The 27,400-nt window shown below is 49.5% G+C and overlaps 1 protein-coding gene across 1 annotated transcript in view; it reads right to left on the reverse strand.

Annotated features, from left to right (window-relative positions):
* The window catches only part of USP14 (ubiquitin specific peptidase 14), a 381,588-nt gene that overhangs the window by 47,663 nt on the left and 306,525 nt on the right, over window positions 1-27,400 (reverse strand). Inside the window, exon 14 of the mRNA XM_086917977.1 lies at window positions 13,054-13,108. Coding sequence (XP_086774103.1) covers window positions 13,054-13,108 — 55 coding nt within the window. The remainder of the gene's footprint in view (window positions 1-13,053; window positions 13,109-27,400) is intronic.

Below are 27,400 nucleotides of genomic sequence, written 5' to 3' on the forward strand. Positions count from 1 at the left end.
GCCTGAGCGAGGATGTTACGACACTCTTGAGGGATGCTTAGATGTGCAAATTCACAGTGCTCAGGTTCCAGGCTGACAAGCTCAGGGAAGAGGGGTCCGGATGGTAGATTTGACCCCTGTTCATGGAGAGAAGATCCATTCGAGGATGAAGAAGAATGGGTTTGCATTGAGACAGGAGTAACAGCTCTGAGAACCACGCCTGTCGTGGCCACCTGGGGGCAATCAGAAGGATGTGACAAGGCTCTCTCCGCATCTTCCAAAGTACGCGAGGCACTAGAGGGATCGGAGGAAAAGCGTAGGCGAAGAGATCCGACCAATCCATCAGAAGGGCATTGCCTTGGGACCCTTTGTGGGGATGCCAGCTTGCGTAAGCGGGGCATTTGCGGTTCTCTGGAGTCGCAAAGAGGTCGATTGCAGGGCTTCCCCAACGGTGAAAGACCATATCGAGTGTTGGCTGGTGGAGTTCCCACTCGTGGTTGGATGATCGAGATCTGCTGAGGGAGTCCGCCAGGAGGTTGGACAACCCCGGAAGATGTACTGCCGTGATTTGGATTTGATGATTGATGGACCAGTCCCAAATCGCTTCTGCCAAGCGGGACAACACCGGAGACTTTGTTCCGCCCTGCTTGTTTATATAATGCATGCAGGTCGTGTTGTCCGTTTGTATCAGAACTGACTCTCCCTGCAGCACTGGTTGAAATGATTTCAGGGCTAGAAAGATAGCCATCAGCTCCAACTTGTTGATGTGCCAGGTCTTTTGATGGAAGGTCCATTTCCCTTTCACGGACAGGTCTTGGAGGTGAGCTCCCCAGCCCTCCAGGGAGGCATCCGTCGTCAGTGTTAGATCTGGGGTGTTGGACAGAAAAGACGTGCCTGCTGCTAGTTGGTGTGGTTGTGCCCACCATTTGAGCGCCTTTTTCATGGGAATGGTGATGGAGACCTGATCGTTGAAGGAACCGGTGACCTGACGCCACTGCTTGTCCAGAGCCTGTTGGATAGGTCGCGCTCGTAGTCTGCAATGAGGGACAAGAGCGATGCATGACGAAGCCATCCCCAAAAAAGACTTCAACAAGCGGACTGAAACGCACTTCTTTGCGAGAAGTAGCGATACTAGCCGGAGGATCCTCTGTTGACGTTCCCGGGAGACAAATGCTTTGGCCAGGGTGGTGTCCAACGTTGCCCCTAGAAAATCTTTGCAAGTTGTTGGCTGCAATTGAGATTTCTCCAGATTGATGGACAGACCCAAGGAACGGAATACTGTCTGGCAGATTGCAGTATGATGTAGAAGTTGTGCACGGGATTGTGATTTCAGAAGGCAGTCGTCGAGATATGGGAATATCTGGATGCCTTGAAGACGAAGAAAAGCCATGACCGGAGCCAACATTTTTGTAAAGACTCGGGGGGCTGAACGGAGGCCAAATGGAAGGACCCGGAATTGGAAATGAAGGTGCCCCACCTTGAAACGTAGGAACTTGCGATGCGCCGCTAGAATTGGGACATGGAAGTAGGCGTCCCGGAGATCGATGGTAGTCATGAAATCTCCGACTGAGAGCAAACGCAAGATCTCTGTAAGCGTGAGCATACGGAAGGTCTGGTCCTTGAGATAATGATTGAGTGCTCTCAAGTCCAGTATTGGTCTCCATTCTCCGTTCTTTTTGATGACGAGGAAAAAACGGGAATAAAACCCCTTCCCTCTCTGCGACTTTGGCACAACTTCCACCGCACCCTTTTGAAGGAGAAGGCGAACCTGATGAAATAGTTCTTTGAGGTGCGGAGGTGGTGGTCCGGAAGGTGGCGTTGGAGGAGGTACCTCGACAAATTCCAATGCATGGCCTCTCTTCACAATGTCGAGTGCCCAACGGTCCGTAGTAATTGAGGACCATTGAGAACCAAACAGAGAGATTTGACCTCCAATTCTCCGTTCGACAGAGGAGTCATTGGCGTTTGTTGGATTGACCTCTGAAATTAGACTTCCCTCTGTAAGTCCTGGCAGGCTGCTGACGGGAAGACTGCTGGCGGTTACCGGTGTAACGCTGGTTACCTTGGTTGAAGGACCGGTATTGACTGCTTCCTCCACGAAAAGTGGACGTAGTGCCACGTCCTCGAGCACCCCGAAAGGGCTGTTTCCTAAACTGAAGGGTACCCAAAGCACGTGCAGTGTCCGTGTCCTTTTTAATGGATTGTAGCGCCTCATCAATATGCGCTCCAAATAATGACTCACCGTCATATGGCATATCTAGGATTCGTGCCTGAACTTCCTGCCGAAACGAAGTCGAGCGTAACCAACCCTGGCGACGCAGAACAGCTGCTCCAGCGAGCTGGCGAAAACCGGTGCAGGCTACATCCACTGCACAATCGATAAGTTCTTCTGCCGTCCTCTCTCCTTCTTGCAGAATTTTCTGTGCTTCTGCCTTGGAAACATCTGGAAGTAACGCTATGTAGGCGGCTAGATCAGCCCAAGCCTGACGATCATAACGGCCTAAAATGGCCATGGCGTTGGCCACTCGAACTGTAGTAGAGGACATGGAGGAAAATTTTCGTCCAATAGCATCCAGGCGACGGCCCTCACGGTCCGGAGGAGCAGTGATCGTAGATGCCGGATTCTTTGAACCCCGTTGAGCTGCCTGCGTGACGACAGAGTCGGGCTTAGGTTGGCCTGTAAGGCATGCTGGAGATCCTATAGGAGCTTTGTATTTCTTCTCTAACCTTGGCAGCTGCGCTGGTAGAGAGTTTGGCGTCTTCATTATCTTCTCCCCTTCAGACCAGATGAAATCTATAATCGGGACTGTGTGGATCTGTTTCAAGGGCTGGTTTTTGAAATCGTATAGGAAGCAATCTTCCTCTCGGTGTGCTCGTGGCAGTTTGAAACGCTGTGCTGCCCTATCCATTAACTGGTGGAAACCTGCGATGTCCACTGGAGGAGAATCCGCTGCAGGCACCTGAGAAGGAGATGGTGTTTGAGCACGATAGTCATCCCACTCCGCCAAATGTTCCTCACCATCCTCATCTACTTCAGAAACTTCACCATCTTCACGCTCTGGAGGATTCTCGTCATCATCATCCTCTGGATAGATGGTAGTGTGAACACGAACCGATGTAGTACGGTGAACAGTTACAGGAGACGCTGGTTGAGGAGGAGCCAGAACCGGGTTAGAAACCGGATTCATTACTGATGGGACCGTTGTAAGCTGTGGCGTTGGTGGGAAACGCCGATTGTAGTCTTCCAACATACTTTGGAGGTTTGATATCATGGAGATAGGCAACATTGCAGTTGGAATCTGAGTGTGAGTTGTTTGATGTTGGTCATAAACATCTTCCTCGTCATTACTGAATTCTTGGCACTTAATATTAAGGTCCGAAAGACTGTGAGCTTGGCCATCAGACTCTTGATCAGAATCAGTCGCAAACAGCGGAGATGGAGGATTAATCATCTCTTGCTCTGTAAGAGTCTCGAACTGTGGTTTGCTGGACTGCAAGGGCAAAAGAGGCATAGTAGCAAAAGAAGAGGCCGGCGTCGAAATAGTGTCCTGCGTACGCGTTGACGGCATGACATCAATTGACTTCTGCGATGGGATCGATTTGGATGCCATCGTCGACGAGGAGACCGTCGACGGAGCAGTCTTCAACGGTATAGATGGAGTCATCGTCGACGGAACCTTTACTTTCAATGTCTTCGTCGACGGAGTCATCGTCGACGGAGTCATCGTCGACGGAGTCATCGTCGACGGAGTCATCGTCGACGGAGTCATCGTCGACGGAGTCATCGTCGACGGAACGGTCGTCGACGGAACGGTCGTCGACGGAGCAGATGGAATAGGTCCCCTCGTCGACGGGATAGCCGTCGACGGTGCGCTCGTCGACGAGAGCGTAGACGGAGTCAAAGCCTTCACACTTCTAGTCGACGACGACCGGGTCGTCGACGAGTGAGCTCTTTTCGTCGATGACGATGAAATAGGAATCACAGAAGGCACAGTCTTAGAGCTGAGAACCACTCTCATCGACGATGAAGACGTCGACGCTAAGGCCGACGACGATCCAGAGGCCATCGTCGTTGTGACTGTCGTCGTCGATTTGGAACCAGAGACAGCCATTCTCGTCGACGGAGTAAAAACTCCCGTCGTCGACGGCAAATCCGTTTTCCTCACAGAAATATTGGACCTTGAAGCAGAAGGAGCCTGAGAGCTTTGTCTCGTGGGCCCAGACGTGGTAGGCAAAGGTGAAGACACCGCAGGGGCCATTGTGAGGGAAACTTTCCTCTTTTTAAGAAATGGTGAAGGCACCTCCTGCACACTACCACGTTTAGAAGCTGCTTGAGAACGGCCTGACCCCAGACTTTCAGCGTCAGAAATTACATTATCTTTGTCTTTAAGCCTCTGAAGCCAGACAAGTAAACGGCCTTCTCTGTCCTTTAGAGTTTTCTCTGAGAATTTTCTACAGAGTTTACAGGTACCCACTTCATGGTCCGGGTAAAGGCAGTAAATACACTTACTGTGTGGGTCATCATGATATAATCTCAGCTTTCCACAAGAGGAACACGCTCTGAAGAGAGATTTCTTACTTGAAGACATTTTGGAAGAAACTGGAACACTTGAAGAAGAAAACTGAGCAGAGCTCAGGGAGACTCCCTTACACACGACGTGCGGTAGAAAATCTGAGGGCTTGAGCTCTGAGGAGAAGGTTCTAGAGGGCTGCTGGCGCCTGATTGGCTGCAGTTTGGACTAACATAATGACAAGGATAGGCTGCATTGGAACTTCTTTTCCCCATGCATTCCTATGTGGAAACTCTTGGTTAGGTACCAGATGGTTATTGTATGCATTTTTTGGGTTTTTCCTTATTATGTATATATATATTTATTGTATATTATTATATATTTAGCATTTATTGCTATTTTATTTACCGTGGGACTCCCACTCCGACGACGGGGAATATTCAAGCATGTGAATCTATGAAAGACACCCCAATACTGGAGAATGTTAAATAGGGCTTGGGCTAGAACGTTGGCTTTTCAGACCACTGTGTGAATACCAAAGGCAGGCGTACATTTATCCTTATGTCTATATTTCACTACTGCTGTGCTCCCAGAGTGGAGGTTAATGCAAATGCTACTTACCAGTATGCATCTGTTCTTGGCATGTAGGGCTGCTGACATTCATATCTGTGCATAGATCGCCGCCTAGTGTTGGGTCCGGATGATTGCACATTGTTGTCCTGGAAGAGTCTTCGAAGTATCACGAGATAGGTGGCTCCTCCCCTGGACTACAGTGCGCATGGGCATCGCCTCCATCCCCAGATTGTTTTTAGCCATTGGCAGAGATGGAGTGAAGTACGTGAGTGATGACCATGCTATGAGCATATATATATATATATATGAATGAATACTGCAGCTGCTACAGGCGCCGGGGAGGAGGGTGGGCGATATGAATGTCAGCAGCCCTACATGCCAAGAACAGATGCATACTGGTAAGTAGCATTTGCAGTTCGAGGCATGTGGGCTGCTGAATTCATATCTGTGCATAGAATACATAGCAGTCCCTCCATTAGCGGCGGCCGCCCGTGCCAGCTGCAGCAGTCTGAAAAAGTGTTTTGAGAACAGCCTGCCCAACAGCTGCCTGCTGTTTGGAATGCACGTCTACACAGTAGTGTTTAGTGAAAGTATGTGTGGTAGACCATGTGGCTGCTCTACAGATATCTTCCAAGGGAATGTTACCTAGGAAAGCCATAGAGGCCCCCAACTTCCTGGTGGAATGGGCCCTCGGTGGGATAGTGAGAGTGCGCTTAGCTTTAGCATAACAGATCTGAATGCATTTCACGATCCACCTAGCGATCCCAGCTTTGGAGATAGCGTTTCCCTTGTGGTGTGTGGCAAAAGCAACAAAAAGCTGCTTGGTTTTGTGAAAATCTTTTGTCCTGTCTACATAGTACATCAAGGCTCTCTTAACGTCAAGGGTGTGGAGCATCCGCTCCGCCAGTGTCTCTGGGTTTTGGAAAAACACCGGCAACTCAATTGTCTGGTTCATGTGGAATTGAGATACAACCTTGGGTAAGAATTTAGGGTTAGTGCGGAGTACAACCCTGTTAGCATGTACTTGGAAGAAAGGTTCTTGGATGGTGAGCGCCTGCAACTCGCTAACCCTCCGTAGCGATGTAATTGCTACTAAGAACGCCACCTTCCAAGTCAGAAACTGAAGCTCACAAGAGTGCAGTGGCTCGAAGGGAGGACCCATCAGCCTTGTAAGAACCACATTGAGGTTCCATTCCGGAGCTGGTGGGGTCCTTGGTGGAATGACTCTTTTGAGTCCTTCCAGAAAGGCCTTGATAGCAGGGACTTTAAAGAGTGACAGGTGTTGCCTATTCTGGAGGTATGCTGCCATAGCAGACAGATGAATGCGGATGGAAGAGTACGCCAAATTGCATTGATACAGGTGGAACAGGTAACAAATGATGTTTTGAATGGAGGCATCTAGCGGGTCAATATCGTGGTTAACACAGTAGATGACAAACCTCTTCCATTTAGCCGCATAACAAGCTCTAGTAGTGGGCTTCCTTGCCTCCCGAATGATGTTCATGCAATCGGGAGGTAGATTGAGGTAGCCAAACTCTAGGACTTCAGGAGCCAGATCGCCAGGTTGAGCTGTTGCGGATCTGGGTGCTGAATGTCGCCATGGCTCTGCGTCAGAAGGCTGGGAGTAAGATGAAGCCTTTGATGCGGTACCACGGAGAGTTCCAGAAACGTGGTGTACCACGGTTGGCGAGCCCACGTTGGAGCAACCAGGATGAGAGTCATCGAGTGCTGCCTGAGCTTGCGTGCCACCAGCGGTATCAGAGGTGCTGGGGGAAAAGCGTACGCAAATCTGCCTGACCAGTTCATCCACATCGCATTGCCCTGTGATTGCGGGTGTGGGAACCTGGCGGCGAAGCTTTGGCATTTTGCGTTCTCCTTTGTGGCGAACAGGTCTATCTCTGGATGACCCCACTTTTGGAAGTACGGTTGGAGTACTGATGGATGTATCTCCCACTCGTGCATTTGGTGGCTGTGCCTGCTGAGCAGGTCCGCCATCTGGTTGTCCTTGCCCGGGAGATGCTCCGCCATGAGGAAGATGTTCCTCTGAATGGCCCACTTCCACATGCTCTGAGCCAGATGAGACAGCTGTGGAGAGTGTGTGCCCCCCTGTTTCTGAATGTAGTACATGGCTGTCATGTTGTCCGTCCGGATCAACACGACCTTGTTGCACAGATGTACTTTGAACGCCTTCAAGGCCATGAAGATTGCCATCAGTTCCAACACATTGATGTGCATCTTCCTTTGCTGTAGTGTCCATAGTCCCTGCACTGTGTAGTGGAGTACATGCGCTCCCCATCCCTGGAGAGAAGCGTCCGTCGTCAGGATAATCTGCGGCACAGGCTCTTGGAATGGTCGGCCCTTGCAAAGGTTGTGTGGATTCCACCAATGCAGAGAGTTGTATGCCCGACCGCTCACCAACACTAGGTCTGTCAGTTGCCCATGAGCCTGAGTCCACTGACGTGCAAGGCACTCCTGAAGCGGACGCATATGTAGTCTCGCGTGCGGGACAATGGAGATGCAGGAGGCCATCATGCCTATCAACTGCATGAACACCCTCGCGGGAAGCGAGTGCTGAGGTCTGAATCGTTGGATCAGCGTCTGGATACTGGCGATTCTCACTGAATTTGGCTGCGCAGTGGCTGCCAGAGTATTGATTGTCGCGCCCAGATACTGTCGCACGTGGGCGGGCTGGAGATGGGACTTTGGGTAGTTCAGAGAGAATCCCAGATCGTGCAGGAGATGAATGGTGCGTGACACGTGGTCTACGCACTGCTGTTCTGTCTTTGCTTGAATGAGCCAGTCGTCCAAGTAGGGGTAGACGTGGACGTTCTGGCGACGGAGATGCGCCGCCACAGTCGCTAGGCACTTTGTAAATACCCTTGGCGCCGTGGTGACCCCGAACGGCAGAACCCTGAACTGGTAATGCTGGTCTTGAATCGCGAATCTGAGATACTTCCTGTGGGAAGGATGCAGGGGGATATGAAAATATGCATCTTTCAGATCCAGCGTAGCCAGGAAGTCCCCCTGCTGAAGCAGAGGGAGCACTTGCTGTAACGTGAGCATATGGAAATGCTCCGAGAGAATGTACCAGTTGAGGGGCCTGAGGGATCCGTCCTTTTTGGGGATCAGAAAATACAGGGAGTAAACCCCTGTTCCCCTTTCCTGCAATGGAACGAGCTCTATCGCCCCTTTTTGCAGCATGACTAGAACTTCCTGCTGCAACAAGGTCAAGTGCTCGCCGGACATAGGACGGCTCCTTGGGGGTATGTTTGGTGGAATGGAAGTGAGTTCCAGACAGTAACCGTACTGGATAAGAGACTTGACCCACCTGTCCGTGGTGATGGATTTCCACGCTGGCAGGAACTGCTGGAGTCTCCCCCCGACCGGTGTTGTATGGTCGGGGGGCAGTGACAAGACGTCACTGCTTGTTGGCGGTGGTGGACCTGGAGCTGTTGTTTCCACGTCCCCTGCCCTTGACATTATTGCCTCTGTAGCCACCTCTACCCTTGTTGTTGTACGAGGTTTGGGTGTTACTCTTGTAATACTGTGTGGACTGCGATGCCTGACCCCTTGAGGTGCCTCTGGAATTTGAGCGGCGAAAGGAACCACTCCGAAACTGCTGATTTTGGAGGGCCCCCATAGATTTGGCAGTTTCCGTATCTTTTTTCATCTTTTCCAGCGTCGCATCCACCTCAGGGCCAAACAAGTGGTCAGGATTAACTGTTTGATTCAGTATTGTTGTTTGAATATCGGGTTTGAACCCCGAAATTCTCAGCCAAGCATGCCGTCTAAGCAACACACTGGTGTTGATCGCCCTGGAGGCTGTATCTGCCACATCCAGCGCACATTTTATGGATGCATTCGTGATGAGCTTTCCTTCCTGAATCAGCATTTCCCCTGCCTCCTTGTACTGGTCAGGCAAGTGTTGCAGTAGTGATTCTAAGGTGTCATAATGAGCCCTATCATAGCGTGCAAGTAGGGCCTGTGTGTTAGAGATTCTCCAAATATTCGCTGCCTGTGCAGCGATTCGTTTCCCTGAGGCCTCGAAGATCTTGGACTCCTTGTCTGGGGGAGGAGCGTCACCAGTGGTCTGCGAGTTCGCCCTCTTCCTAGCGTTGGATACAACCAGCGAGTCCAGTGGCAAGTGTCCCTTGATGTATGTTGGATCCGAGGGCGCTGCCTTATATTTCTTGTCAATGCGAGGGTTGACGACACGCGCCCGGGTGGGCTCCTTGAAGACCTCCGTTGCGTGTTTGAGCACCCCCTTAAGCATTGGCAGTGTTTTGACCGACTTTTCAGCCACTGAGAAAGTGTCAAATAAAAAGTCCACATCCACTGGGTCCGAGTGCAGCTCGACATCGTGGTTAGCCGCAGCTCTTTCGATCAGAGCGTTGAAGGCCGCTGAGTCCTCTGTCGGTGACGTCTTGGCCGCAAAAAGCTGCGTGTCTTGGCCCGACTGCGGGTCCTCCGGGTCGCCTCCGGCCGACCACGGTACGTGTTCCTCCTCCGGATCCGAGTACGCCGGATAGCCGTACTCGGCGTCCTCCTCGTCCGCATCGCCTGCGGCGGAATGCGTCGGCGAGTGTCCTAGGGCTTGTGGAGACATAGGTTCCATCAGGGCCGAAGAGTCCGCAGAGTCCCTCTTATTTTTGAGAGGGATCCGAAAATGTTCCAACACCGGCTCAGTGGTGATTTTCCTCTTGAGGAGAGACAGTTTCCCAGTATTTGCGTCGATGATAACCTCTCGACGTTCCTCGTCAGCGAGTGGCTGGAGCCGAAGCTTTGACACCACTAAGGCAGCCTTCGGCGTCAATACCTCCTTCGAGTGGCCTCCAGGTTTCGGCGCGAAAGCCTTCGGCGTCGACTTTGGCGGCAGGGTAAAACGGATAGGCGTTGGCGCCTTCGCCGGCTTCGGCGTGAGCTTAGGCGCTACAGTGTCACTGTCCTTCCGTATCCGCTGCAGGGATTCCGCTACCTTCCTTGTGATGGCAGGAGAAGGCTTGACCGGCTCGAGAGATCCTCCCGCGTCGAGAGTCGGATCGATGACAGGCACCTTTTTTGGGGCCGACACCTCATGCGCCTTGTTCGCAAGGGCCAGCGCCGGCCGAGCCCTGTGCGCGTCGTCGGCATGCCGCTTCTTCGGAGCCGTCTTCGGGTCCTCGACCCCTTTCGGCGCCGACGCAGCCGCGTCGGTCGACTTCGCCTTCGGCGCCGACCCCGAGGGCTTCGGGTCGGCCATCTTGGCGTGGCTCTTCAAGTCGGCCATCTTGACTTTTTTGGAAGTTGACGCCTCCAGAACCTCCTGCCCCAGCGCAACTTTCACTTTCGTTTTCGCATCCGAGGGTGTGTGGCCAGATGGCTTCACTTTCGTTTTCTTCAACGGGAGTGGTGCCTCAGAAATGTCCGTGACCGGGCCCGGAGGCGGGGACGTAGGACTTATAAGTAGATCTTGGGTAAGGCCCGAAGGCGATCCCTCGACCTGGGCCGTATAAAGGGGATTGACCCCTAAGTCTGGTTGGGGATGCTCCTCCTCCGAGCTATCCCCTACGGTGGCAATAGCCCGATCGTCGTCCCCTACCTCGTCGGCGACTTCGTCAAAGTCCTCATCACCCGCGTCGTAGGCATCCCCTTCGGACGCGGGACCAGATTCCGAACCTTGTACGTCGTCCTCGTCTCCGACAGATTCTTGGAATATGTCGTCTGGTGGGGGCGCCGCGGTAGCCGAGAACTTAGCCTGGAGACGACTGGCCCGACGAATCTTCAGAGTTTTCTTGCACCGGAATTTCGAACACGCCATGCAGCTGTCTTCGTCATGGTCCGGTGACAAGCAGGTATTGCACACGGGGTGCACGTCGAGGTGTGAATATTTGGAGTTACACACCGGGCATTTCTTAAACGGTGTCCGCTCCATAGCAGAAGTGTAGTGTAGGCCCGTCCGCGCCGAAAGCACGCGGAAGGGTAGCAAGAGTTCGGAGCTGAGAGTCAGACAAGAAACCGAACGCAACTATACCGACGCTCAGCCTAAAGACCTTTTGGTCTCGAGTAGAAAGTTGAACAACTATCGGTTCCGACAGAGGGAACCGAAACACATCCGAACCCAATGGCGGAAAAAAACAATCTGGGGATGGAGGCGATGCCCATGCGCACTGTAGTCCAGGGGAGGAGCCACCTATCTCGTGATACTTCGAAGACTCTTCCAGGACAACAATGTGCAATCATCCGGACCCAACACTAGGCGGCGATCTATGCACAGATATGAATTCAGCAGCCCACATGCCTCGAACTTAGCAGGTTCAATAAGTATTTGGGGACAGCTAGTTCCTCCAAAATACACCAAAGTGTATCTGGTCACCGCTATTGAAAGTGGTCTTAAGGTCTATAAAGACCAAGAAGATCGGGGAATTTTGAAAAACTACATACTTTAAGCAGATCATGCAAAATAGCAGTTGATAGACTGTGCTCTGCTCCTTGTGAAAGCAAACTTGGAGATGTGATATTATGCAGTTGTCCTGTATTCAGGACTGAAAGAGCAACAACTTGCCGAAAAGTTTGCTAACACCATCCCGAAGCTAAATGAGGCAATCATTTTTGGGTCATCTCTCCTCCTTTTTTGTAGATTAGAACTATTATGGAGGACCTCTAGGAGTCAGGAACCACACTTTCTGCCAGTATTGCATTGAATACTGCTGTCTGAGTACCCGGCCAGGCGTCCATGTCGGTTTTAAATGTCAGCTGACACCTTCAGGGCCAAAAACATTCTCCAAATCTTGATATTGGATGGCTTGTCTTTTTTGTGATGTCTAAAACTTTCTTCATAGTGAAAAAGTCCACTCATGTCAGAGAATTGCAATCCCCACTGATTCAGAAACCATAGACCACTTTCTTCTCAGACTAGTGTTCAAAACCAAGGCAGTATTCCTACCAAAAATTGGCACACAATTTCACGGCAGAAAATCATCTATCAGGTGTACTTTGCTCCACCTCATTCATCCAAGGAGAAAGAGGGACTACATTGCTTGCATCCCAAAAGAGCCTTATTTTTTTATGTTTATCGTACCAAAGAACACTAGGTGTGCCTGTCTTGGACAAGTGTCAGACAGCAAAGTGGGCGTCAATGCAAACATTCAAGTAGTACTACTGCCAGATCCGGCGGGGGAGGGTCATTCTGCCCATTCAATACTAAAGGACTTTTAGGTCCTCCCCATTCTACACACCCACTACCTGGGAGGTGTAAAATCTGCGGTTAGAAGAATTTGCCAGAAGAATAAGTCATTTATCTTCAGTAATGCTATTTGTTGTGTATATTCTTTTTAAGTTCAAAATGATTTTATTGAAATTTTTGAGACAAAAGAAATAAACAAGAACAGTACATAACAAAAAATTAAAGCAGATAATCGTAAATGACGACAATCTAACCACCGATTTCTCACCACCCTACCCAACTCTCCCTTCTGTGGAATGGACCCTTCTCTCCATTTAAAAAGATCCCAAAAAGCAGATCTATACACTGTTTACTTGATTAGTATCGGTTCAGCGTCTAACGGCGCAGACCGAGTCAGAAAGAAACTGATGTCAGTGCACAGGAGTGCCAGCTATGTAGGTCTTGGGGTCACTGCCAGGGCAGGACGGAGTCAATGTAGAGTTGCACAATGGAAACTGCCAGATATGAGGGAATTGCAGAACAAAAAATCTCGGATCTACTGTATCGCATTGGGGTATGCGCAAGGTGAGGAATCTGCAGATAGAGTATCCATCAGAAAGAGTGTTACCTAAAGTAAGTAACTTGTTCTGTTTCACCATTTTTACAACTCCTCATCTTCTGGTGCCAGAGAGTACTGATCAAATGCAACTTGTCCAGAGTATGAACAATAAGGATGAGCTGTTAAACATTTCGAAAAATTAATCAACATCTTAGGCCTACAACAAACCATTTTCATGAGCCCATATGTATATCTGCATTTGGTAAAAGGTTTGTAGAAGATCCACTCACCATCTGGAAAAGAAATTGGTTCATATTTTTTTTCTTTCAGTGTGGCTTTCTTTGCCTAGGATAGAATATATAAAATGCCAGATGTTAGGCATCATCATCACCAAACTATACAAGTCATACTGAAACTTGCCTCTTAAAAGACTGCTTCACACATGAACTTATCAATGGGTCATATCAATATTCACCTATGTGTGAAACATACCAATACTAGTTCATCCTGTTAAACAAAATCTTACTAAAAAGGTAAGCTATTCATGACATTTCAAGCAATCAACAATAAGACGATTAAATAGATTGTTTTTTTGACTATTTACATAATCTAACTATTAAATGTGTCATTGAAAAAATAATTTGTTGATAACCAATCATGTAAAACTGAAATAACACATTTGTAATATGTAAGTGCATACATTTGATAAAACCCATACGCTTTAGCTCAAACTGTCAAAATGTTATTCTTGTGCAACGTTTGCCAAGCAACAAATACATCACTGTACCATAGCTGTAGCTGATTTAAGAGGCAGAAATACACAGCACAGAGGAAGTTAAATTTCCAGTTGCAAGTAGAACAAAAAGAAAATCTATGACAAAAACAACATAAAAAACTCCTACTAAATGTTATAAGATCTGTCGTTTATGTGTTTATGTTGCATACCAAGCACTAAAAAATTAGCACACTAAAAAATAAAGTTTTGCAAGAGTAGGAGTTTACTCTGACAGACTCTTGGAAAGAAACATTCACAGGCACTAGTTAGGGAAGTCACGGTACAGAGGTGGAAAACAGAGCTGTTTTCAGATGGGCTTTACAAGATTTTAACTGTAGGTGTTCTACGTTTTTAATTATATCAGTGAACTTTTGCGAAGCTCTAGATTCTTCGTCTTCACTTCATTTGAGAAGCTTTTTGCACTTATGTTAGTTGATGTTCGAACCAGATGTGCCTTTTGCTTAGTAGGACTGTGAAGCCATGTTGCGCCAGTAAATGAGGATATTTATACAGGAGCATACCTAGCTTAGCTTTTATTTGCGGGCAACTTAAAACTCAGGATGTACAGGTATGTCAAATTACAACTGCGTACAAGATTGAAAATGGGAAGAATGCAATATAAAAGGATCACAAAATAAAAAGCTACTTACCTTCGGTAAAGACCGTTCTGTTGGAAATTCTGTTGTACTTACCTGAAAATTCCTCTCTTCCCCGCGGCTGCATGCCAACATTCTAGAAAATTGTGTCAATAAACAATTCAAAAATACCTTGCGCTCCATAATCTCCTACACTCTTCTCAATCGGGCTTCTGCCCCAGTCATAGTATGGAGTTGGTTCTCCTTGAGGTTACGGAAGTACTCAGGGAGACACAGGAGAGGGTAATTCTTCTTCACTTGTGTGCCGCTTTAAATACCATAGCCCACCTGTTGCTGATAAGGAGACTTATTATCATCAACAGGGATGTTCAATGGTTCGCCTCATTTTTGGAGAGGAATTCCTTTCAGGTTGCCTCCAAATCTTATCCTTCCACTACAACACCTATAGCTTTTGATGCTCCTCAGGGCTCTTTGTTCAACCCCACGTTTGTTAATATTTATGCCCGCTCTATTGCAGACAATGTGAAAGTGTTTGGTCTGTCCATATTCACTAATGCTGGGAGCACTCATATTGTTATCTCCTTGTCCTCAGAATCAGGTTTCAGTCAGCTGCAGATGAAAGTTTGGTGGCCGATGCACATTGGGTGGGGTGCCAACTTCCTTAAACTTAATGTCATTAAGACTGAGATTCTAATATATGGGTGCCAATCTAACCTTTGGGGACCATCTGGTGGCCAGAGCCACTTGGTCTCTTCCATTACCCAAACCTAGTGTAAAAAACCTGGAATATGGCCGGATGACAAACTTGTTTGATCAGCAGATTAATAGGGTGGAATGTCCTACTTGCCAACTGAGGATGTGTGAGGAAAAACCTTTGGGCTAACCACAGTTCTGCCCAAAATACCATGGAGCAGGCTCTTATATTTTTGATCCTGGAGTGTGCTCTGTCTCGGGCTGCCTAAGGCGTCGCTTATAAGGCTTCGACCTATCCAGAATTCTGTTGCTCGCCTTTTAGTTCATATTCCTAAATACACTTTTGTATCCTCCTGGTTGCAAGATCTCCACTGGTTACTTACAGAGAAGCGCATTACATTCAAGGCTCTTTGTTTCTTTACAGAGCTATGACAGACCACACCCCACTGAGATTAGCCGGTTCGGTGCTTCTAGAACCCGATGCTCTAACTAAAATCTTGCTAGGGTACCACAATTCAATATTGTAAGACAGGCCCCTTCTGTGGAACGTCCTTCCTGCTCATATACGCCTCACCCCTTCGAAAGAGATTTTCCCAAAACATCTTAAAACCTAGCTATTTTGATTCTTACTGCCCTGTGCAACTTTGGTCTTCAGAAGTTCTTTCTGGCAGCGCTGGAAGATGCGATTTGGGAAGCCATGCACTTTACAAATTGCTCAAAAAGATTCCTCATCTGTTGAATATCTCCCAGCTCCATACTAGATTCGGAGAGCTTTACAAAAACCTCCCATGCCAGCAGGGGGCACTGGTTCATCTCTGAACATGAACCGACACCACCATACATCAGTGGAACTACAAAGTGCCCACCCCAGTTCCGCTAAATCAGTTCCCCATCCATTTTTTCCATGCCTGTTGAAGCATAGAAGAGTAAATAATTATCAGTTTGAGGAAGTTCAGTGCAACACTCTACAAAGGACAAATTTTAATGTGGCATATGAACATCCTTCAGAAGGGGACGGTAGCCTGGATTGGTGAGGAATCTGCAGGAAAAAAGTCTCTTCTGATGGATTCTAATATAGCAAATTTCTTACCTGCTGCCAACTGAATAGATTTGAAAGCAGGACCTCTCATCGGTGGGGGGCGGGGGGGGGTCTTAAGGAGTGGTGTAATGAGGAAATTCTGGAGCCTGAGCATGCTAAACAGTGATCGGTTCTCTCCTCTGAATCCAAACAGTGTGCTTAACAAAGATGTGACGAGAAGCTCATGTCGCTGTACAACAAATATCAGCAATAAGAACTCCTCTGGTGAGTGAGGTGACAGAAGTGTCTGTTTTAGTGGAGTGAGCCCAGATTCCCTCCAATGGTTCCCTCCTGTTTAGGGTGCAACATATATTTATACAGAGTATTATTCAACTGAACACAGTCCTATTCTGGACGTTCTTACTTTTTTTGCTGCCTGTATAATCGTCAAAGAGCAGGTCCTCAGACATGACCCTCTCATTCTGTCTGCTGAGAAGCATGTGAAGTTCGGGCAGACGCTCAATGCTCAAAATTCACTGACATGCCTAGCCAAAGTAACAGAAACTAGAATAACTGTCGTGAACATCAACAGGCGCAACTGACAACTGTGGAGGGGCTCAATGAGAGAACATATCTGAAAACTGAAACAAGGTTCAAGTCCCATTGAGGCATCACAAAAGAGTCGGCGAGAACATGCAAGTCAACCATTTATTTATTTATTTATTTATTTTTAAAGTTTTCTATAGCGCGAACTTGAACCGATTAGGTTATCAGAGCGCTTTACATAGCACCAGTTCCGTTACATGTTATCACAGCAGTTTACATAGAATCAGTTACGTTGCACATATCAGGATCTTGAACCGATTAGGTTATCAGAGCGCTTTACATAAGACAGCATTCGATGTCCAGTGCCCTCCTCCGCCGTGTAGCGGGGGACCTCTTCCAGCCCTCCGAAGTCGTCGAGCTGTCGGGACTAGGCTCCTGGAATTTCAGCTGCCCCTTTACAAGGCACTTTACATAGAATCAGTTACGTTACACATTTCAGGAACACATTTCTTTTTGCTCTAGTGGATAGGGTTATCTCTTCACACGGGGGAAGGGATACACCTGGCTATGTTCCAACAGTTCCACAGGCGATTAGTCGTTAACGCTATAATTCCAAACACAGTGAGGGGATACACATGGATACAATCTAAAAATCAAATAGGATACTAGTCGTTAGAGTTATCTTCTATCTTGACATGAGGGATGTGACTGGAAACACTCTAAGGGTAATATAGGGGTGGTAGAGAGTACAAAGGACCGCTGTAAACACTACACGAGTACCAGCATAGAGGAGGGGTGGGTGGGATGCAAAGGTCTGGAGGGAAGGGCTAGAGTCCAGCGAAAACTGTCCAAGAAAAAGCATCAGCATTCACAGTATAGAGGAAGGGTGGGTAGGATGCAGGGTATGGAGGGAAGGGACTAGTCCAACAAAAAAGTCCTCCAGAGTCCACCAGGGCACTATCCTCTGCGTTCGTGTTCCCGTAGCCTGCGTCTGCCGGTCATAGAAAGCGTGTCCCCAAGGGCGCCATCTTGAAGTCAGGCACCGTTGGCGCTAAACAGCGTGGTCAGCAAGGGGGAAGGGGGGGGGGCACATCTCTGCCCTCGGGCCCAGGTCCGTCCGCGGCGGAGAGAGGGGTGTGTGGCCCCCGGATCAGGCCGGTGGGAAGGCCTCAAGACGGCGCCGTCATCAGCAGGGGCGCCGCCGTCAATCACCGGCCCTTTACTGGTGTGCCCCTGGAGTGCCCTCAGAGTCTCGGCGGGTGACAGCGGGTGGCAGCGGGGGACGCAGTGGGAGCCCTACATACCGCTCAGGTGATCAGCGCCTGTCCGACTCGCCCCCGGTCTACGCTCCTCTTCCTTGTTGTTCCTCAGCCCGGGCTGGCAGCGGGCGTCCGCCATGTTGGGTCCCCGGCAGGGATCGACAGCAGCCCGCCAGCGCTGCTCCACAGACACCAGCAACGAGGGGGACGCGGTAGGAGCCACACATCGGCTCGGGTGAGCAGCGCCTGCCCGCCCGACTCGCCCCCGGTCTCCGCTCCTCCTCCCTGCCGCTCTACAGCCCGAGCTGGCAACGGGCGGCCGCCATGTCGGGTCCTCCCGTTGCCAATTAATTTGTGCCACGTCTTCGCTTGCTGAGCTAACCCACTTCGTTCAGATCAAGGAACTATCCTGGACCCTATCCACATTTAGCCCTAACTGGTCAACCATTAGCACTCATTTCCAATTTTCTGGGTTGTCTCTACACATTTTCAGCTGTGTACCACTTGCTGGAGATTATTTCTCCCATTCAATTAACACCTCTCCTTTTTTCTAAAACATGGGTGGTATTCAACTGCCTCGCCTGTCTTTCTTTTTTCAACTTATTTAACATATTTCAATTAGGCTTCAACAACTTCGATTCTGGCAATTTTCTCAAATCCAAACACTCCTTAACATTTCTTCTGCTTTCCACCGAGTCAGTTCTCCTACCATCCTAGCAAACATTACTTCTCCAGGCATCACAGGAAAGACACTAGAATAGTTTTCCTGTTGAATCTCAAATTAAAACATTCTCCTCTGAATGCACCAACGATAGTCTGAATTTTTACCCATAGGTTGCATTCCCGCTATATGATTAACACGGACTGCCTGGATAACAACGCACACAACAGCAAAGGGCTCTTCAGCATCGTGAAGGAACTCTCCAACCCCAGCTCCAACACCAACGACATCCCTCCCCCTTTGCAGCACCTGTGCGACTCACTTGCCACCTACTTCCACTGCAAGATTGCCGACATCCACGACAGCTTCAACACCACGACTCCACCGCCAACTACAGAGACCTCCACCCCCACGACCACCAGCCGCCTGATCACCTGGTCCAACATCAACGCCGATGACACCATCAAGATCATGAACTCCGTCCATTCCGGTTCCCCGTCTGACCCATGCCCACACCACGTCTTCAACAAAGCCAGCACAATCATCGCTCCCCAGCTCTGGAAAGCTATCAACATCTCCATCAAGACAGCAACCTTCCCGGAGAGCTGGAAGCACGCCGAGATCAACGCCTTACTCAAGAAGCCCAAGGCGGACCCCAAGGACCTCAAGAACTTCCGTCCCATCTCCTTGCTTCCTTTCCCGGAGAAGGTCACAGAGAAAATCATCAACAAACAACTGACCTGCTACCTCGAGGACAACATCATCCTGGACCCATCCCAGTCCGGTTTCCGCAGCAACCACAGCACCGAAACCGCCCTCATCGTCGCCACCGACATCAAGACCCTGCTCGACAACGGGGAAACAGCAGCCCTCATCCTCCTGGACCGGTCAGCTGCCTTCGGCACGGTCTGCCACCGCACACTATGAACACGCCTACACAGAGCCGGGATCCAAGAGAAGGCCCTGGACTGGACCACATCCTTCCTCTCCGGCAGAACTCAGTGCGTCCGCCTCACACCCTTCCGCTCCACCGCCACAAGAACACCTAAGCGTACCCCAGGGCTCTTACCTAAGCCCAACGCTGTTCAACATCTACATGGCACCCCTAGCCCACGCCGCAAGACAGCACAACCTCAACATCATCTCCAACGCCGACGACACCCTGCTGATCATCTCCCTCACCAAAGACCCTCACACCGCCAAAACTAACCTCCACGAAGGAAAGAAGGCTGTCGCCGAATGGGTGAAGAACATCCGACTGAAACTGAACTCGGAAAAAAGGAGGTCCTCATCCTCGGCTCCACCCCTTCAGCCTGAGACGACTCCTGTGGCCGACATCACTGGGAACAGCCCCACACCCACCGACCACTCACGCAACCTGGGGGTCATCCTAGACTCCACCCTCTCCGTCTCCTCTTCCTGCTTCAACACCCTCTGAATGCTCAGCAGGATCTTCAAGGGGATCCCCATCGAAAGGAGAAGAACAGTCACCCAGGCCCTCGTCACCAGCAGGCTGGACTACGGAAACGCCCTCTACACAGGAACGTCAACCAAGCTCCTGATACGGCTGCAACGCATCCAGAATGCCTCAGCGCGACTGATTTCAAAAACCTGATCATGATAGGGCATTTAAAGAGGGATGGTAGGTCTGGCAGGCAGTGAAATGTGAACATGTCAACAATGTAAACCTTGACATTGCCCAAAGCACAGCCCTACTGGGTCAGTAGGATTGAGAAAAGATGGACCTCTGAACATGTGAACCTTCATGGGATCCAAGTGCTGCTTCACACAACAACTGACAAATCTATTCCTCCTTTTAGAGGAAGCGGTCTTGGTGAAGGGCCAAAAACGGCAAACACCTATGGAAGTAGCTGGAGGGCGCTAAGGAGTCCACGCTCACTCTCCAGGCATAAAGGTGGAGGCTCCGGAGGTTGGGGTTTCCATTTGACTGGGAGAGGAGGTTTTCCATCAGAAGTAGCTGGAGCAGGGGATACATGAAGAGGACCTTGGTCTGGCCCTAGCAAATCTTCCTCAGAACTCGAGAAATAAACGGTTTAGGATAACATGTGTGAAGTGGAAATGAACAAGTTACTTACCTTCAGTAAGAATGTATCTGTAAGAGCCGCATGTAGTTATAGATTTCTTACCTTAGAATTCACCCCAGGTGTCTGGATCTGGAGACATTTTTCCTTAGCAGTACCCCTGCGCATCAGTAGGTGGCGTCGACTGACTCCACATCGGCGTCGTGGTCGCCGGGATGACGTTGCGCTGGCTACTTAGACGGCACCCCTGCGCGATGACGTCAGTTCCGACACGACTTTCCACAATAGAAGTGCAGAGCTATGCAAGACACTGACCACTGGTGCACAAAACTAGGGCTTTGGAAGGGAATCCCTAGCCCTAGAAGTCAGTTCACAGAATGGGGAGGATGGGTGGAGTAGTAAGGAATCTATAACTACATATGACTACTACAGATACATTAATACCGAAGGTTACTTGTTCATCTGAAAGACACACGTTAGTTATAGATTCCTTACCTCAAAATAGATACCCCAGCAATACCATCCCTGGAGGTGGGTCTGCATACTGAGTTCACACCAGGAAGTCCTGGAAAACAGACTGGCAAAAAAAGCAGTCTCTCCGGACTTGGCCGTACAGGCAGTAATGCTTGATAAACGTGAGCAAGGATGCCCACGTGGCTGCCTGACAGGTGTCAAGTAATGGAATTCCACTTCCCAAAGCATTAGTGGCTGCCGTCGCCTTGGTAGTGTGGCGCAGTCCCACTGGAGGTTCCATTTTATCCAAAGAATAGCAGATCTTAATGCATAGAACAACCCATCGAGAGATGTAACGTTTGTGCACTACCCAACCTTTCTTTGCACTTACATGACCCACGAAGAGTTGATAATCTAGATAGGTTAGGTGGAGGAGCATCCACTGCTGCTGCAACAGAAGATCCTCCTGAAGAGGCAGTCTGATCAGAGGATCGATTGCCATGCTCAAGAGCTTGTGGTAGCAGACTCTTCGTGCCCAGTCCGGAGCCACAAGAATGACTTGGGCCCGGTTGCGCTAGATCTTCTTCAGCACTCTGGATAGAAGTGGTACAGGCGGAAAGGAGTTCAGGAGGGCGCAATTCAACTTGCGCTGAGTCGCTAAGCGAGTGCCTTCTTGGTAACACGCAGAATTACTGACATTGTGCGTTCTCTCTGTGGCAAATAGATCTAACCAAGGCTTTCCTACAGCTTAAAGAGACCTTGCACAAGACGCCATTTGTGATACATCAAGCACCGGTGGCTGAAGTTCGTCCGCCCTGGCGTTCAGGGAGCCTGCCAGGTGTTGAGCCACCAGAGAGATATGCTCTGATGTTCCAGCCTGTCCAAAGGTGAACGGCCTCTTCACACAGGGTCCACAACCCCACCCGCCCTGTTTGTTGCTGTACCACATGGCGGCTGTGTTGCCCGTGAACACCTGCACTACTCTTCCCTTGACAGAAGGAGGAATACCTTCAGTGCAAGATGAATCACCAGAAGCTTAAGAAGGTTGATGTGGAGCCAGGACTCCGCCGGAGACCATAGGCCTCTGATGTCCGCCTCTTCCATGTGGTTGCCCCATCCCAGGAGTGACTTATCTGTCACCACTGTGAACTCTGGTTGGGTAAGGGAGAGGGATCTCCCTTTGACCCAATTCTGGTTCTGGAGCCACCACTGCAGGGGACGTGCAGTCCCCTCCGAGATTTGGACAAAATCTGAAAGATTCCCCTGATGCTGAGCCCACTGGAACTTCCGGTCCCACTGCAGAGCTCGCATATGCCACCTGGCATAATCCACCAAAACGATGCATGAGGCCATGTGGCCCAGCAGCCTCAGAGTCAATCTCACCAAAATCTGGGATAGAGGCTGAACATCAGGATCATAGCACGAATATCCCAGACTCGCTGCTCGGGAGCATAGGCCCTAAACTGCGATGTATCCAGAACTGTTCTGATGAAAAGGAGCTTCTGAGAAGGAGTCAGGTGTGACTTCGGCACGTTGATAGTGCACCTCAGGAAATGCAGGAGATACACTGTAGTCTGGAGGTGGTAGACGACAGCCTGGGGCGAACCCGCCTTCAACAGCCAGTCATCGAGAAAAGGGAAGATTTAAATCCCTGATCTGCACACATGAGTTGAGAGCACCGCCATCACTTTCGTAAACACCCGAGGAGCGCCGGTAAGGCAAAAGGGGAGCACGGTAAACTGAAAATGCTCGTGGCCTACCGTGAACCGTAGGTAACGCCGGTGGGAAGGCATGACGAAGATGTGAAAATAAACGTCCTGAAAGTCCAATGCCTCCATCCAGTCTCGAGGGCAGACTGGACCTGAGCCAAGGTTAGCATTTTGAACTACTCCTTCCAGAGGAAGCGGCTGACGTCCCTGAGGTTCAAGATAGGACACAGGCCTCTGTCCTTCTTGGGTACCAGGAAATAGCAACCACGGCCTACTTCTGGACCACCACCACAGACATCTCCACCCTCACAGCTGCTCCCATTCAGTGTCGGTGGATGCTCCCGAATGCAGTCCTAAGCTGGCAGAAGAAAACCTCTTCTTCCCAAGATGGTCCAGCTTCTTGGATTCTCTTTCTGGGGGGAGCTGTAGGGAATACACCTTTTGAGGTTGAGGCCTCGACCGCCAAGCACTTGGGGTAGGGTGTTGAGACAGGAAAAGTGGGTCGCCCGGGCTCATCCACCCTACGTAACACCACAGCGTAGAAAGCTCCCTCCTCAGTAGCCACGGTAGGGGTGAGAAAGCATACCAAGGTCTGGGGAGGATCCAGACCACTGGCATCATCCAACTCCTCTCTCCAGTCCGGCTCTTCCAGCTGTTCTGCTAGAGTGTCAACAGACCCCTCCCAGTCCTTCTCACCCTCCTCTGGATGCCAGTCAGGGCACGCCAGGAAAGAACAGCAGGACAAAAGTACCCTCCGGCACCAGTACCAGCGCCGTGTCCAAGTGGGAGGTGAGGCTGGGGAAGACGCCAGCCTGTGGCACAGCCGGGATCGTCGCCACTTGTATTGGCGCCGGGGAAGATTCTGTGAGGTCGACCGGCACCAATCCAGATCCAGACCTAGATTCATGGGGGACCTGTGGTGCAGAGGCCAGAGCCGCCGGCACCTAAGGCCTAGAGCCCCCAGCTGAGTCTGCGGGGTCCAAAGGCACACAGGCGGAGTCAGGCTGCCAAAAGATGGAGTGGAGGGCTTCATAAAATGCCCGAAGCAGGGCAGGGGACGCTCCGGCTCCCACAAAGGAAGGGAAGTGCGGAGGATGGAGCTGGAGGATGGAGCTGGAGAGCACACTCCGGGTCCCGCCCCACGTTGGCCAACAGATGGGGAGAAGGCGTAGAGCGACAATGCTTCTACGCCTTCTTCTTGTGCTTCGACTTACCCGATGAGTGCGAAGAAATAGATGACGAATGGTGATTGCACACCAGCCTTCCCCCTCAAACGGGGCAAAGCGGACTGCCGGGCCATCAAAACCTTTCGGGACTGCTCCCGCAAAGACTTTGGGTTCAGGGCCAATCAGTCGGAGCACGTCTTCCGGTCGTCGTCGCGTTCAAAGCACCAAAGGCACACGAGGTGCGGATTGGTGACCAACATCAACTTGTGACAGGAGTCACAGGGCTTGAAACTGGGCCGACTGGACATCCCTCATGCACCAGGAGTCGTAAGACTCTAAACAGATGTCGAAAAAAGTCGAAAAAGAGTTAGTCAAAAAGTGACTAAGGGGCATGCTCTCTCCGGATCTGTGCTGGCTGGCATGGAAAAGGAACAACTGATGTCAGCATGAAGGGGCGGTGTCTAAGTAGACACCATGACGTCATACCGGCTACCACACTGCCGGACGCAGAGTTGACCAACGCCACCTACAGGTGTACTGCGAAAAAAAAAATTCTACGGATCCAATCTGACACCTGGGAGTCATTCTAAGGTAAGGAATCTATAACTACAGTCTCTTTCAGATCTCCACCTCAAATGCATCACCCATGGATCCCTCCAGAGACACAGAACTGCTGCCAATAAGTATGGTTATAAGTGGTAAAGAGCTCCACCTGAATTGTGGTCCACAGGGCAAAGATACACTGACCACAGGATGGAGGCACCAGTTGTGATCAGCAATATGACACTGAGGCTGTCAGACCTGGTGTTCAGAGAGGGTCTGATGGTTTGAGACTAGCTAGATCCCATGCTGTTGCACTCAATCCCAGAGCATCAATGCCTCTCAAAGAGAAGGCAATATCTAATTCTTCCACGTTTATTCATGTACACATCGTAGTCATATTGTTCTTGAAGTATCCATCAGATGTCTGATTTTTAGGAAAAAACAATACTCGTGTGCAACTTCACAACCCTCACATTTTTGCATTGCTGTTTTTTTTTTTAACTGTACAACCATTGCAAGAAAAATAAAATTTGTACTGGTCTGTTAGTAGAGAGGCTTTAAATGAAACCGTGATCGCTCTAGTACAGAAAGACAGCCAGAAATGTGGACATTTTACTATATGGGCACAAGGGGCTAAATCACATAACCAGCACAGATGAGGACTGTGCATTTAATTGATATAATATATATGCTCTATACCCCATATGCTACCTCTCTGAGTGCAAGAAGTCAAAATGAGCAGTGGGTCGAAATGCTGCTCAGTGTTTCCCTACATACAAACCTCGGAATGCAACAATAAGGGATTCAGGGTAAATTTTGTGCAAACATCTATATATCCCTTTTGTGACATGGCATTACCACAGGGTATAAAAAGTGGGTGTAAATGCTTGCTACACACATGGAGCACCTGCATAAATGGTTTTGAGCTGGACCTCAGTCACATCATCAGTGAGGAGTTCTCAAACAACCCCCTACCTTTCAAGCTATGCCTGTATTATGAATACTGTGACAGGTGCACATTATTAAATGTTGCTGCTGGGGATTCAAGCACAGCATTTTCTCTCGCTCTCTGACATTAGTAGGCTGACAACCACCAGTACAATTTCAAAACTGGATATGATAAATTTATATTCCTGCATTCAAGCAACCCAACATACTAGAATAATGCTAACCATATGAAATACACTATCCCTTGTCACCACTATCAAAGCCGTTGGCTTTACCAGGAACTGCAAACAACAAAAAACTTTAATACCTTCATCAAAATAGACATTAAATCGGATCCCCTGGCTCAGGACTAGAAAAAAATCCAGTTTACCTGAAATCGTCTGAGATGCCCTTCAAGATCTTGTCCTGCTACATCTAGACATAGCCATACCAGAGAACAAGCCTGAATGCACAAATCATTGAGGCCACAAGCTTGGGGTCCAGAGTGAACAAGAGTATAGTAGTCTAGTACAATTTGAGAAACTGGGGTGTATTAGATGGTGTGGTTGTACAATCTCAACATGTAATAAACTTACCAACCCTTTAAGGACCCTTACATTTTGTCTGTTAAACCCTCAGCATAATCCTGGGTAGCTTTGGCACTGAACAGCAAAGCTTACACAGAGGAACAAGTGTAAAATATTTAAACATCACCAAAACAATTCTAGAAGAAATCAACACAAGAAATTGACACCAATTTATAAAAATAGACCGTATTTGTATAAGAATTTTGACACTAGAACGAAAAAGATCCAATTGAGAGTTCCAGAGATATGGATTTTACAAGTGATAATAAATCAAAGCATTTTCTCTAACTTCTAACAAGTGTTAGCAAATTCAACCAATTTGACACTTCAAAACGTTTTCAAGGAGAACTTGGGTAAGTGTCAATGCAGTCGGGTAGGAGTACTTCGAGCGAACAACTCTGACAAGAGGGCTAGTCAAGGAGACCAGCAAGGCCCTGAGAAACAGCTACCTCTGCCGAAGAAGCAGTTCTCCAACAGTTACAGGCACCTTGTCCGGGTTGCAATAGAATCCTATGTAGTGGTTCTGATGCAATGGATGAAGGCTGCTGAAGATCCTATGCTGTTGGAATTGACAGGGGTCTTCCTGCAGGGATTCCTCGGTCCATGAAGATGGTGAGGAGGTCCTGGTTGCAGGGTTGATATCCCACGAAGTCCTCTCCGGTCTGGTCGAAGTCCAGTTGCACAGTGTCGCAGTCACAAGCCAAACCTTCCAGAGTCAGTAACTCACCTTCTGGGGGTCCCAGCAACTCTGACAGCACTCCCAGGTTCAGAGAACTCGGTACAACTCTTTGCATAGATTGTTGGTCCTTGGTGCTGCTCGGCGGTGGTGGTGGTAGCGACTTGAAGACTTTAAGCTACCAACTTGCCCCAGCAGACTTCAGCTGTTGCGTCCCTTCGCAGTGAAAAAGAGGGCAGTCGGCTGGACCTTGGAGTTTGTTTGGCTTGTCTGCAGACGGCTTCCCAATGAGGCAGTCTCTCTTTGCTGGTCCTTAGTGCAGCAGGACAGTTCTTCTTTGGACCTTTTAGCAAGTCAGTTGAGATTAGAGGTCTGGGTGCCAGTGGTGCCCTTCATGCTCAGAAAATGTCTTCATGGCTGGATGCGGTTGGAAACCAATGAGCTACCAGGTTCCCTTCCACCTAGTGACCACTTTCTGTGGAGTGGGACATCTAGCTGTCCCAGGATGTACCATTCGGTCTACTCCCAAGATGGGGAGACTCCTCTCTGTGTTCATACCTCCCTAGCGCACCCCTGAGGTGCACCTACCTCAGGGCTACACGCCCCTGGGGAAAATGGTTTAGCAACCGATTTCCCCTCTCTGCTTCCTGTGCCAGCCTGTCTGACTAAACAATGGGGCAGTCCTCCTCTCTAGCGGGACACATTTGCCCTTCAACAGCGACTTCACCTTTAAAGCTTGCCTTTTGGGGTGAACACCCAAGTGAGCTCATGCAGAAGGGTGGTAACACCAACCTTGGCATGCAATCCCTCATTGTTCTCCTTCATAAGAGTTGTTGGCACGTCTCTCCAGGAGGGCAGAAATCGGTCTTGTAGAACAGGCTCCATGTGTGCTCAGAACCAGATCATTTACTACATTGCTGACATTTCAATTTCACTGGCGCTAACTTATCAGAAACCCATAATGCACCAGGACACAAACTCCCCAT

The sequence above is a fragment of the Lissotriton vulgaris genome, chromosome 4_1 (genome assembly GCF_964263255.1).
Source record: "Lissotriton vulgaris chromosome 4_1, aLisVul1.2, whole genome shotgun sequence".
Lineage (NCBI taxonomy): Eukaryota > Metazoa > Chordata > Amphibia > Caudata > Salamandridae > Lissotriton > Lissotriton vulgaris.